This window comes from Gymnogyps californianus, chromosome 2 (genome assembly GCF_018139145.2).
Source record: "Gymnogyps californianus isolate 813 chromosome 2, ASM1813914v2, whole genome shotgun sequence".
In the NCBI taxonomy this organism is placed as follows: Eukaryota; Metazoa; Chordata; class Aves; order Accipitriformes; family Cathartidae; genus Gymnogyps; species Gymnogyps californianus.
In genome coordinates this window covers 145,691,754-145,705,042 of record NC_059472.1, presented here as the reverse complement: position 1 = coordinate 145,705,042, position 13,289 = coordinate 145,691,754, and the positions used below count along the sequence as shown (strand labels likewise).

Sequence of the window (13,289 nt, the reverse complement as noted above, 5' to 3'; positions counted from 1 at the left end):
TTTAAGGAATTTCTTTTTATCTAAGGGCTTTTATCTCTGGGCTTTACAAAGTGTTCAAAGCACATTAACTGTAAAATTTACTTTTCGTTTTCTTAATTTTTAACTCTATTTTAAATAACCTGGGGGTGGGTGGGTGGTGTTGGTGTTGGTTTTGAGTTTTTTTACCAGGTCTCTTGGTTAAGTAACGTCATACCAGAAAGGGAAAGCCGTACAATCTGTAGACATCTTTCTATATCTGTGATTGGTAAAACTTCTTTACAAACTTACTTAGCCAAAGGTGTAGAATAATGTGTGTCTATCCAGCAAAGGAGTGCAGGGGAAAAAATTGAAAGCTCAGGAGGAAACATGTTAGCAGGGGTGCCCCATGTTTTAAGATAGCCCTTGGTAAAACAACTGAAGTAAGTATTCCTAAAGGAAGGGGGTACTTCCATTCTAAGTAGTTGTCGATAACATTTTTGCTTAGGAGCCTTTATTGTTTACTGGATAGCTAGAAAAAAGATAAATAATAGAGGTAATACAAGTGTGTTCTCAAGCCGCTCAGGCATAGGCACAGATGTCCTGGTGCAAAAACCTATTCCACTTATTCCAGATATTCTCTTCTCTTTAAAAGATCTTCAGCATGGCATCATCTTTTTGTCAGTCAGAGACATTAAGCATAGAGAGAGGGTAAGAAATTCTGACTACACTTCTCACAGAAGGGCCAAAGAGAGAATCTGTTTCCCGTTACAGATATTTGGTAGAAGCTCCTCTACTCTCGCCCTGCTCCTCCGTATGCTTCTTCACTGAGGCCTGTTAGTGCCAAGTGCCCTCCTGTGGCTTGGAGAAAGGCGTTTTCGTAACTCAGGAGGGATGATGCGTGTCTTAAAATAGGCAAAATGATAAACTGCCCCTGGAGGCAAACACTGCTATTGTGTACAATGGAAGAAAAGCTGAAAGGGGATCTAGGCAGTACATTATCAAATGAAATTACAACAAAAAATAGAAGAATTTATTTTCAAAAAGTACATCAGTGATTTTATTACTCTAAACTGGAGGGTTACATAATGCAGTATAAGATAGCCATTTATTATACATGCTTGGATTTAAAAAGGGGCATCTCTGCATACCGAAAGCATCATTACTGAAATAAAACCCAATGGAAAGATCATCTACTGTTGTATTTTTATTATTAATTTGAACCTGGCAGAAAAATGTTGATATTTACAGAATAATAAAAGAGTACAAGGCTGTAGGAAATGGCATAATTATTCCCAAAATTCAGACTAGAAGTAGGAATAAAGGAGTCTCTTCAATTTTTTTCCCTCTTTCCATCTATTTTTTGGTAAGGAAATAACATTTAATCCACAGATGCAGGTATTATAACAGGTTTTACATGAATGAAAAGATAGTATCATAAACCGTGAAGCTGAAAATCTGAAATGAGCAGTGTTTCCTGTCATAGTCTAGATAACACTGAAGTAATACAGCAGGAAAAAATAATGTAAAGATGAGAGTAATGATTTCCCCTGTGTGCAAAAAGGAGAATTTCTATATTGAGTTAAATAAAATAATTTCACATAGTAAATATCTGTCAGAGTTTTCCCGTAACACCTCTGGAGCCAGCTTTTCAGTCATGCTCATTTATGTGAAAAATATATGTATACTCCCCAAACTAAACAAAAGAAACTCTGTAACACTTTGAAGGGAATTTTGGAGGAAGTATGTATGTGTGTGTATTTATATAAATCTGTGAACTTTATATTTGTGAAGAGAGGAGACTATTATCTGGGTAGGAAGATGCAAAGCTGGCGTAAGATTTCACTGATTCATAGGCTGTTTTTTGTTAGTTGGAACATACGGGCATTTTGTCAGACTACATGTCGGTATGTGCGTCTTTTTCCTGTATATCCACCATTGCTTCTGGTCCACTCATTCTGGTTGAAATATGGAGTAGGTTTTGTCTTTTCCTCCTCGAGTAGAAATAAATTATACTTCCAGCTCCAACTATAGAAAGGGCTAGAAGAATGAACAGCCAAATAATGCCGGCGGGAACTACTTTCTCCGTTTTCCCTTCTGTAAGTGAATGAAATGGAATCAACACCTTTGATCCTAAGAGGTTTCAGAATCTAGTAATAAACGGGATTTCTTTAACCAGAAATCAGACAAATGCAATATGCATGTAGATTTTCAGTTCAACAAGTGGTTTTGTGGGTTTTTTTACTAAGAAAACCAAACTAACTATAATTAAATCTGATCAAAACCCTATTTACTTCAGAATAACCTCTATTTCCTATATCTAGATACAGATGAAGTTTATGGACTCTTTATTTTTAAATACTCTCAAAATTAATACCTAGAAACTACGTAATTATATTGTTGTTGTATTTGAGCATCTCCTTATAATTCTACTTAAAAGGAAGTATGCTTACCTGTATTTTCTGTTGACATCTCTGTGTTTTCAGGAGCTTTTGGAAGGAAAATAAAATGTTTATTCTGAGTGCTTTTAAAAAAAATGAAGCATTTTAAACTTCCCAGGTCCAGATGCTCCTGACAATTCCCCCTAAATCCACTTGTTGGTGACAATTGCTCTCTCAGAGAGATGGAGCTAAGCATGTGTAAACCTCTAGTAGGATGATTGGCTCTTTCATTCCAAGAGCATGTGACCTCCTCAGTCGAGATACCCAACAAGACATGAAATTAGAGTCAGATTTCTGTTATTTCTAAAAGTGTTTTCAAATACGTTCATTTCTGAGAAACTGCCCACAGAATCCTTAATCATTTTAAGGTGTTTTCTCAAACAGGAAGAATTTCCTGAATGGGGGTCTTGAGTGTTAGAGATGTATCATGAGTATTTTACTTGAGCTGAAAAGGATCTTCTCTGAGTTTAGCCTTTTCTGTCAGAGAGAACCATTCCGTGTGGATATGGTTCCTATGGTAACTGCACTTCTAAAACTTAGCAGGTAAGGGAAAGGTGAACAGAAATATGAAGTTTAACCAAACAAAATGTTCATGTTCTGGACCACTTTCATTTAATCTCAGTTGGTAATCGAACTCATGCATTTTCTTGCAGATGATAATTTTGCTATCAGGATAGTACCAGCATTTTATTAAACATGATTCTATCATACTGTAGATAAAGAGTGCCACAAGAATGTATGTTATCGTATTCCTCTAATCCATCAGCTCAGAGGGCAGTAATGAAAGAAATCACCAATCCCAGCATTTCTACAAGACAGAGTTTTCATTGCACTCATGAGAACAAGATTTATTTTTTTGAGATTATATTCAGCTGAAATTAAACAAGATGTTGCTTTTGAGCTTAGATTGTGTGATATTTGAGGGAAAATTCTACTGAAAACTGGCTTTTTATTAAAAAATGAGTGGTCTTTGACCATTCTTTTGCCTAAACATAGGGGTCTGAAGTATTCATGATGGCTGCATGAGGCTGATGGTAATTTTACAGGACTTATGGGAGATGCAGCCTTCTGAGGAGGCAGTTGGAAGCCATGTGGGGCTCCTCAGTATTTAGGCAGCCGAATCCTGCTGTTAGGGTCTATTGGGTTTGCACGCAAACCTATATGTTTTACATTTTTACGTTATACAATGAAAATACATTATCAGGCATTATTAACCTTAATGTATTAGAAATATTACTTACTTTTTGGTTTTTTACAGATATATCCTTTTTTGAAAGAACAGACATTGGTGTTCCAGTAGCCAGACAACGCACATACTTCTCCACAGTCTTTATGCCTTTTGTTTGAAGGTTCTCCCATTTGCCAGTTGACAAAATCCATTGCAGATTTGTCTGTCCATACCCACTGTCCTAATATTTAAAATGAGCATATATGTATAAAATACAGGGCTTTAAACAGATAGAATAAGTTGTGATGGGGAAAACAAAAATTTATAACACAAATAGGTAGTTAAATGTTTCAGTTACATTTCTAAGCATATGTAAGCATGCTTTGAAATAAACTTTGTACAATTTTTATATATGTCTACCTTCAAGTATACAAAGTTGCTTTCTTTCTAATATAACATATCATCATTTTGTATGGTATGATAATGTATGATTAAATATTGAAGATATTACCTCCATCATTTTCCTTTAGCCCTATCCAAAAGTTCGGTGATTTTCCATGGAGTATCTTAATGGTGTCTGACAGAAAGTTTGCTTCAGTATAGTCTCCTACTGATACCAAATTAGCAGCTGAAAAAATATTAATGAACACATCACAATGTCTCATTTTCTTACAGCTTCAGTCAATAAACACATGAAAGATACGCAAAAAGATATAAGAGACACTGATTCTTGCACGTAATATTCACTAGTCTTGTTATGTTTATTATATCACTGTGTTGTATTTTGAGCATGACTGTGAGCTGTATGGATGCAAATCAGCACGAAGACATGGATTTTTGTTTAGCCTTTGGTATTTTAGAGAAGAAAAATTGCTCTCCTGCAGTACTTTTTGAACAGGTCCAACCACACTCCAGAACGTGATGCAAGTAGGCTGAAAGTGTTGCCACTACAGCTCTGTCACCCACCAGTGGCTAGGCAGCATTTTTGGCAGTGCCTGATGCTATGTACTGCAAGGGTAGATAGGATGTGTAAGCAGCTAGAGGTTGCGGTCTAGAAGATGTCCAGAAGTTGATTTGTAATTGCCACATGCCCTGGCATTACAAATACACAAAGCTGTGTTGGGGTCATCAGGAAATTACCACCTTCCCGGCCTGCGCAGTGGGTAACATGTAGGCAAAAGTGTAGGAATTCAGAACATGGACCAGTGTCCAAATGCGACCTTTCATTCTGGTTATTAGTGTAATGTTTACTTTTTCTAGTAATTATGTGATTTATCATTCTACAGAACCGTTTCAGGAATTGTGTTGTCACACAGCTGTAAAGTAAAATGCCTTTGCAAAGCTACTTTTTCTGTTTACTCAGTCATAGGTCAGTGTTTTCATACATATGAGGAAATGGTGCTAGAAATCCTTGTATTCTCTGTTACAATTAAAAGGCTATCACTCAGACGTATAGTGCTAATGTATAGGATGTTCCCTATTCTTACTCACACTGAAACGTATGCTGCATCACAGCAATTCTCAGTGAACAGTCAGGAGAAATCAGAAATGTGAAGTGTCTTTTCCTCTCCCCTGATCCAGAGGCAGCTCTTCTCTCCAGATCAGAGGCTGTTCCAGAGCAGGAGCTGCATGGCTGGGTGTGTTTTACTGGTTCATGAAAGCTAAACGACTCCTCCATCTCATTTGTTGTCCAGCCAGTGAGATCCAATTAATAAACTGTGCCCTGGAACTAACAAAGACAGACAACTCTCCTATCAGTTTGTGTCTCTTAGTTTATACTGTGTGTGGATTCCCTCTTGTTTGGGGAAGGGAAAGCTAACCCTGCAATCTGTGCCTTAGTGGGACTCTAAAAGTGTTTATCTGCCTACCCAATTACTGATTCCCATAAAACTAGTAGGAATTTCATATTTTTGAGATATTAATATTTCACCTGGTATTTGAGATATCAGATGCCTCTGTCTCTGACAAAGTTTAGTTTTATTGTGAAAAGGCATGCTCAGAAAAGCAAGCTAAAAAGCATTAAGTTTGAAATTTTAACGTAATTTAAGATTTGCTTAGCAATATCATCCATTATTTTATGTGTTTAATTGCATCTTCAATCTTTCTAAAACAAAACACTCACCTAGTCGGGCACATTCCTGATGAGCTTGAGACCAGCTTCTTTTCCTGGAGGCCTCAAAGTAATAGCAGTGACCATGGAAAGGTATCCAAGATTTGTGTCCTCTTGATTCTGGGCATTTTCCAGGAAGTTGTGGGGGCTCAGTAGGGGCCATTACTGATAAGAGATCAGGTAGTTGGAAGCCAGTTATTTTATAAAATTTGTTTTTCCCATGATACTAGTAAGACAAAACTAAACAGACTATATTAGGTTTGTCATCATAGAAGAAATGAAGCATGTTCTAAAAAGATTTGAATATGGCTTTGATTTTGTGTTTGAGAGCATATTTTGCTTCATATTTATTTATCAAGGTGATTAGGAAGATACACTAGTCTATAAGAAGTATAGATTCTGTCTAATGAGGATTTTGGTAATTACTCTAGTCAATAAAATATCCAGGTGGTTTTCTGGCATAAGTATCTGCCTAATTAGTTAACATTGCTATTTTTAAAATGTCTTCGGACACTTCAGTCTCCTTTTTTGACAGGATCAAAACCTTATGGCAGAAACTGTGATTGTGAATGAAAGTGTTGGTATAACTAAATATGGCTTGCAGGATTTTTTATTAAACTGCACCCTGAATAAATTCCATAGTGATTGATATAATAAGAAGATTTTGGATGAGAAGATAAATGCAGATGGAATGAAAATTAAATGTTCTGCCAAATTACATTTTCTTCCTGTGAGTCTTCTACAGTCTATTTCCTTCCCTATTAAGGAACATTCAGCTCTCAAATTAGATTTCCAGAATATTAAAGTAGAAAGAGACATTACATATAAAATATGAGGATTTTTGTCAAATTACAACATCTTAGAATGTAATTTTGCATGCAATTTTAAATTTTCTAGTGATTCAAGATCTTCCATAACGTTGACAAAACCAAGAATACAGATAAATTGTGAAATCATATTTATACTTATTTCCATAGAAATTATAGAAGTTTGTGCTTGGAAGGCTCCTCAGGGGGTTATTTACTTCATCCTTGTGCTCACAGGTGACATGAAGTTGATATATAATTATATCATTTCTGACAGATGTTTGTCCTGTCTGTTCTTAGCAACCTGTAGTGATGGAGATTCCCTGACCTGTCCAAAGTATTTATTAAGGGCTTCTGTACTGATAAAATTAGAAGGTTTTCCTTGCTGTATTTAAGTCTGTTGTTACTCCTTTCCAACTCATATCAGACATAGGGAAGAATTTAATTCCATTTCTTAGGGCTCATTTTTAATATTTAAAATTGATAATCTGGTTTCTCTTAGTCTTTTGTTTCTTTTGTCTTTTGTCCAGCTCCAATTATAATCTTTCCTTTTAATTCTTGTTTCCTGATCATCTGAAAAGCCTAGTTGACTGAGAGCCTTTTCAAACTTTGGTGCCCCAAACTGGATACAGAATTTCATCTGATGCCTAATCAAAACAGATCTCATAGCAAGAGAATTATTTTTCCTATTAGAATGAATAGTTAAGAAATTAATGAGTATTCAATCCTTTGTTTCTTAGGCTTCTGGTAATTATTACTGTGAACTGATTTACTTCTGGGAAAAATTCATGTCAATATTTATAGCTACTTAGCTACTCATGTCTTCCTGTATGCTAGTGTATAAAACAAGTATTTTTCCAGTGGCTTATTATATTTAGCACAGCTGATAAATCTACACACCATCTAGTTAAAGCATTTATATTCAGTTGCTTACCATCTGATTTTTTACAGACAGAAAAGAGTTTTTCCTTGCAAGAAGCTGTCTTCCAGGTGCCATCAGTGTCTAGGTAGACACATGCTAATGTCTGTTTTGGTTCCCCGCTGGACCACTTGCTGTAAACTAATCTCCATCTGTCAATCCATTGATACTTGCCATTGGTCTGGAAGCAAAATCTATACAGTAATTTCAAGGTTGCTGAGAGTGACATACATAGCTACTACACAGAATCCTCAAGAGGACTCTCATGTAACCAGTATGGAATCATATGCTTACTAATGCCCCCTTTTTGTGCTTGTAAATGCTAACTGCAACAAAACGTGCAGTGTCTGTTATCCACAAATGTGAATGCAGAATGATTTTTTTTCTGCCCTCCAAAAAGTATCTAACATTAATTCAGAGCATTTTTCAAGCATTGGGAAATGGAAGGGAAAAAAGAAAGGGGGCATGAGAGAAGGCATAAAACTGGGAGTCAGATAAGACATCATGTTGGTACGACCACCCAAAGGTCTGCATGGAAAATGGGAGTGTGGGTGGGAGTGTTCTTAATAAGCAGCGCTGATCGCCATCGCTTTTGTTGTAGTTACGACTGTGATTCATGGGGAAGAGTGTGGCATGTCAAAACACACCTACCATCCAAATGTTCGCCCTCCCCTGTCATACAACTGATGTAGACATCTCACAAACAGCAACGATTTTTTTTCTGTAATATTCTAACTTCTTAATGGGAGCAATTACACCAATTGCATTTTCAAATGAGAAAATATATCCATTGGTCGATATGTACCGTATCATATAGCCTCCAGATTACTTTAACTAATTTTTACCCCATTTCTGTCCACAACTGTATTTTGCTCCTGCTACCATAAATAAGACTACTCTAGTAGAATGTGTGAGCATAAATACACATGTGAAAACCATTCCTTCACAGGTCTCAGATGTGTGACCTGAGATATATCATGTCACTGATCACTGAGGTACATAAACACATGGCAGGAGGGCAGGATGCATGTTGTTTGTGGAACGTCTTTTAGATTAAAATAAACTCAAAATGTGGGAGATTTTATTCAAGACTCTTTAAATGACTCCAGACAACACACAGCATTGTTATATACTGGTTTGCAGGAGCATTTCCTTGTGCTAAAGCATGTGAGAGTTCTTAGTTCATTAAATTCTCCACTGTATGAGCCTTACTTGAAGAACTCCAGTGTAAATGGGTACTGTACTGATGTAACATGTTTTCAGCACTACACTGGCAGAAATTCCTACAGGTTACAAGATGAGAGCGTAAAGATCAGGTCCAGTGTCAGCATGACTACCTGTATGTAATGTATGTGTTCTTACCACGTTGCTGTTAAGACCAATCCACAGAGGCTCTCCATATTCCTGTGCAAGTAAGAACAACAGTGCCTGGCTATATGGGTCTAAAATGCTGGCAAGTTCTGAGGCATTGTTATTGCAGTTTTTCTGTGCTTCCTCCCAATTCATTTTGGAACGGGTGACAGAATAGCTAATGCCACCAGAATGGTCAAAAGCGAAGTCCAGCACTGTTGCTGATGACTTAAAGAGTTCAGGATCTGTAGGAATAAGGAGAAAAAAACACCCGAAAACAGTTAAACCTGGAGGCCAGTGTATTGTGACTTGAGCGGCTGAGTAACGTCTTCATTATTTACAAACCTAGTAGAAAATTGCTAAGGGAATGGAACACCTTCTTATTAGTTGTTTATAAGTAACAGATAACTTCAAAACAACAGTGAAATTTCTGGATGAAAGACATACATTTTCAGCCTCTGACAATTTTGAATGAGTAAATTCACAGTATCTCATATTGCAGAGGTAATTTCACCCCATCAGTCAAAAACTACCCTGCATGTTTTCAAAATACTCTTTGCGGCTTAGCAGCTTTGTGACTATCATCAGGTTTATTGGGATAAATGTAAAATTTACCAGTTATGATAATCTATAGATCATTATGTAATTAAAACATTTGTGGTTTTTGGCTACTTAATTACACTTTTAAAAATAAAATCATTTTGCTTTCCTAAATTCTGATATTTTATTTATCATTCCCTTCTCCAAAACGTAGCAAAGTAACACTGGGATGCAAGATGGGCCCTTAGGTTTTACTGATCCTTTAGCTAAAAAAAAAAAAAGATAACAGAACTAAAGCATGTTAAACAAGAAAAGTGATTTTAATCCTCGTGTTATAAATTTCAAGATTAGCCATACAGAACTCACCACTATTCTTCTGGCATATATACCCTGTGGACTTATAACACTCCTCATTGTTCCATTTTCCTGTGTCATCAGCATGACCTCTCTTCAGAGAAACACAATCAAACTGTTGGATTAAGGGAAAGAATATGAGTACATTGATATTAGAAGTTACCAAAAAAAGTACTATAACCCCCAGGGTAGTTTCACTCCTTTTTTCTTTGCATTCTGATATTGTAGGGTTTGTATTACAACTCTAGAAACACCTTCCTTTTATCCTTTTCTGTGCTTTCTGGCCTCCTCTGTGGTGGCCAGCTCCACCTTGGTACTGTCTTGTAAATCTTTGTAATCTTCAGCTCAGCCTGCTTGTTCATTTGGTTATTTTTGAGGAGACGTACTTGAAAGGCACTATTATTTTCAAGAACTTTCTGTCACACCTTCTGTCTCAACTAATGAGAGACTGTCGGTAAGTTTTTTGAATAAGAATGAAATAAAAATACATGGAGGTTATGCTTTGTATTTGGCTTGCAAAGCCAACTTTAAATAGTGGTTATTCTTTACAGAATCGTCTGAATGATGGTCCTTGACAGAGTTATCATCAGCTCTAGTTCTTAGAATTTCTCTTTCAGCTACACCAGATCAGGTGCTGAGTGCTTAAGAAGCTGGAACTTCAAGTTTATTACAACCTGCAACAGCCTACTAAGCTGCCATGCAGAAATTTTAGGAACACCTGTTTTAGTGGCTCTTGACTCTAGTTTCTTGAGTAACTTTTTGATGTTATTTCACTCCTTGTAAAAGGATCCTCTGAAGGAGATAGCTGTTAGTATCTTGAAGGTGATGGAGAAAAGTAGAATGTAGCTTTGCACATTTTTTTTTTTCCCCGCTTGATATTTCCCAGGCGCATTATTAGAGCTGCAGTAAAGTGGAGCTATGTATTGTGCTGTATCCTACATGTCTTCGTGCATGCCTTGGCCAATGGCTAGAGGGGCAAGAGGAGAATGAATTGGCTCAGGTGCAGATTAAGCTGGTTGTCTAGAGGTATGATTTCTGGATTCTCTAGAGGTGTGGGTACCAAAATGAAGGGAGGGTGGACAGTGAGTGGAATAACATAATGTGAAGGGCAAGTTCTGAAAGCAAGATATGGAAATAAATGGAAGAAAGGCAATGTGGGTGTGCAAATCTGTCTATATTGGTCTGAATATGTAGAATGCTATTTTATTTACAGCATTCTGAGGTTTAATTTCAGGGCTAGCAGTGGAGAGGGTCTGATTGGTTTAGAAAGTAGTTGACATCTATTGGCCCTTAGCAATTCAATTACAATTTTAAATAGGGAAGAAGTAGGAAAAAATTGAACTCTTTCCTCTTGCATCCTCTCCTCCTTCCTTTTCAAACATGAGTTAACTTGTCAAACGTGAAAATATTTCCAGCGTGTGTTAACTTCTAAAATTCTAATGTTGCATTTATATTCTCTGCAAAATGAACAGCAAATTACTATGAAAAAGAAAACTTTATTCAATCTATCCAATCTTTATTCAATCTGGCCATCACTGCAATTTTGTGAAATTCTTTGGCAAAATTGCGACAATGCCATTTTGTGCTCTGAGATGATAGCTAAAATACTCAAACATTGAAACTTTTTATCGCTAATCTCAGTGTAAAGATAGATGAACAACTTGGGGAGAAGGCTGAGGCAATGTCTGTAGCAAAAAGTGAGCTGTTTACTTGAAGTGATATTGCTCCTCAGATTTAACTTGATGGTAAATGCTAAGCAGTATTTACCTGTTGCAGATTGTGGCCGTCTTCTGGATGTAGACTGGGAAACAAAACGGGTTCTACAAGTTTTGGGGAATCTGGAGCCCAGTTTGTATAGGAGACAGCACTTCCATCAGTCCAAACAAAGTTGAGTTCACTGAGTATATCATTCAGCCCAATCCAGGGATCATTTGAAACATCCTTCAAATGGTAAGTGAGAAAAGCTGGGAAAAAAGCCAGTAGACAAGAAGATGAACATGTCAGGTCATCATTCAAGACATCAGCTCATAAACAATTCCTTAACTATTTTGTTCTTTAAATTCTTGTAAATACACTTTAATTAGCATTTGATCAGAAATTTACCCAAGTTTATTATTTCAAGGTTATTCCAAGCCTTTGCCTGTGAAAAGTCTCAAAGAGTGAAAGTATTTGGAACTACGAAGCAAGACTGGAAAGAGGAAAGATACAAAGAACCTGCCTGTCCACCGTGTTATCTAATGAGTTCACTGATTTCAACACTCAGGATGAGCTGATTGACTGATGGAAATGTGTAGCTGTATATAGCTGCAAATGGAAGCCTGGGAACATAGGCAAGGTGAAAATGTGCCTTCCTCTGACATTCTACTGCTGAATGAAGTTGCAGAATTTAGGCAGTCATTTCAGAGAGGTATAGTAATATATCCCTTTCTATTTCTGGCAGAAACAGACCATGGATTCTTTTTCTTTCTCGGTGTCTAAAACTACAAATACCAGGTCTGGATTTGTTATTTTATGCTAATTCATACCCTATAAATAATGTAAAGCAGTTTGCATGGAACAGGAGGAAGCAACCCTTAACATCACTAGCATGCCCTAGACAGATGGTTCCAGTTCTTCCAAAAACGTTTCATACCATGGCCATATAACCCGTGTTGAGTATACATATTAAAATACATATATTTACATACTGTCTCTTTTTACTGTGTTCTTCTTTGCAGGAAATTACCACTGTATACAGAGTAAATGCTATCTATTATGTAAAGGGCTGTTGCACTATACCTTGTACTTGTTCATTATGTATGCTCGCCAGGTTTCCTCCAAGGCTCATACAGGTTCTTCTTGCAGTATGCCAGTATTCATAGGAAGACCCAAAAAATTTGTAACACTAGGGAAGAATGAGTATAGACTGTTAGTGAGTGAATCAAAAGGAATTTAGGTTTGAATTACACTAGTTTAAATAGAAATTAGCCTAACTCAGACCCACAAAATAATTTTCCAAAGTTAACAAGGACTCAGCTCTGGAACCAAGTCAAAACCATTCACAAATTTTAAATTTACTCTGTGTCTTTCTGTGAGGGACTGAGAAAGTCACAACAAAACTCAAACATTTATAAACCACAGTCTGATGAGAATCTAATGTGTTAACTAACTTTGAGAAGCCATACTCCGTCATTAGTATAAGACAAAGAAGTGCTGACTCTATAAGAAAAGCCCAGCCCAGGGTTTCATGTGGAATTATCTGAACTTTCTGAAAAACATCTTTGACCTAGAGCCTATGGTCAGTTTGCTCTCATGTGTGTATTCAGCCTTTTTCATTCTACAGCTCTTTTATTAATGGAAGTATATGACTCATGATTTCTTAAAAAGTGTGTAGTCATCACATTACCAATACACATTCACCCTGAAATGGTTTTGGTAATTATGAGTGTGCCTAGTGTGTCATCTCCATGTTTACAGCTCGCCCTCTGCTCTGTGGCATGCCAGTAGCACTGTCAGAGAATTATCTCGCCTAGTTTGTGGAAAATAACAACTCTGACGACTGTAACAAAAATGCAAAAAAAATATACTGGCATAAACTCCACTGGTGTGAGTATCTGTAGGTGCTTTCATAACAATATTGTATATTTTAGAAAATAGAACCCTCACT

The 13,289-nt window shown here is 36.7% G+C and overlaps 1 protein-coding gene across 1 annotated transcript in view; it reads right to left on the bottom strand.

Moving 5' to 3' along the window:
• Window positions 1-1,852: 1,852 nt before the first annotated feature.
• Window positions 1,853-13,289, bottom strand: part of LOC127029899 (macrophage mannose receptor 1-like) — a 33,601-nt gene continuing 22,164 nt past the window's right edge. The window contains exons 21-30 of the mRNA XM_050915712.1: window positions 12,422-12,527; window positions 11,411-11,607; window positions 9,656-9,758; window positions 8,762-8,994; window positions 7,415-7,580; window positions 5,687-5,839; window positions 4,076-4,192; window positions 3,638-3,805; window positions 2,409-2,444; window positions 1,853-2,052 (exon numbers count right to left, since the gene is read on the bottom strand). Of these exons, the coding sequence (XP_050771669.1) occupies window positions 1,853-2,052; window positions 2,409-2,444; window positions 3,638-3,805; window positions 4,076-4,192; window positions 5,687-5,839; window positions 7,415-7,580; window positions 8,762-8,994; window positions 9,656-9,758; window positions 11,411-11,607; window positions 12,422-12,527 (1,479 nt within the window). The remainder of the gene's footprint in view (window positions 2,053-2,408; window positions 2,445-3,637; window positions 3,806-4,075; window positions 4,193-5,686; window positions 5,840-7,414; window positions 7,581-8,761; window positions 8,995-9,655; window positions 9,759-11,410; window positions 11,608-12,421; window positions 12,528-13,289) is intronic.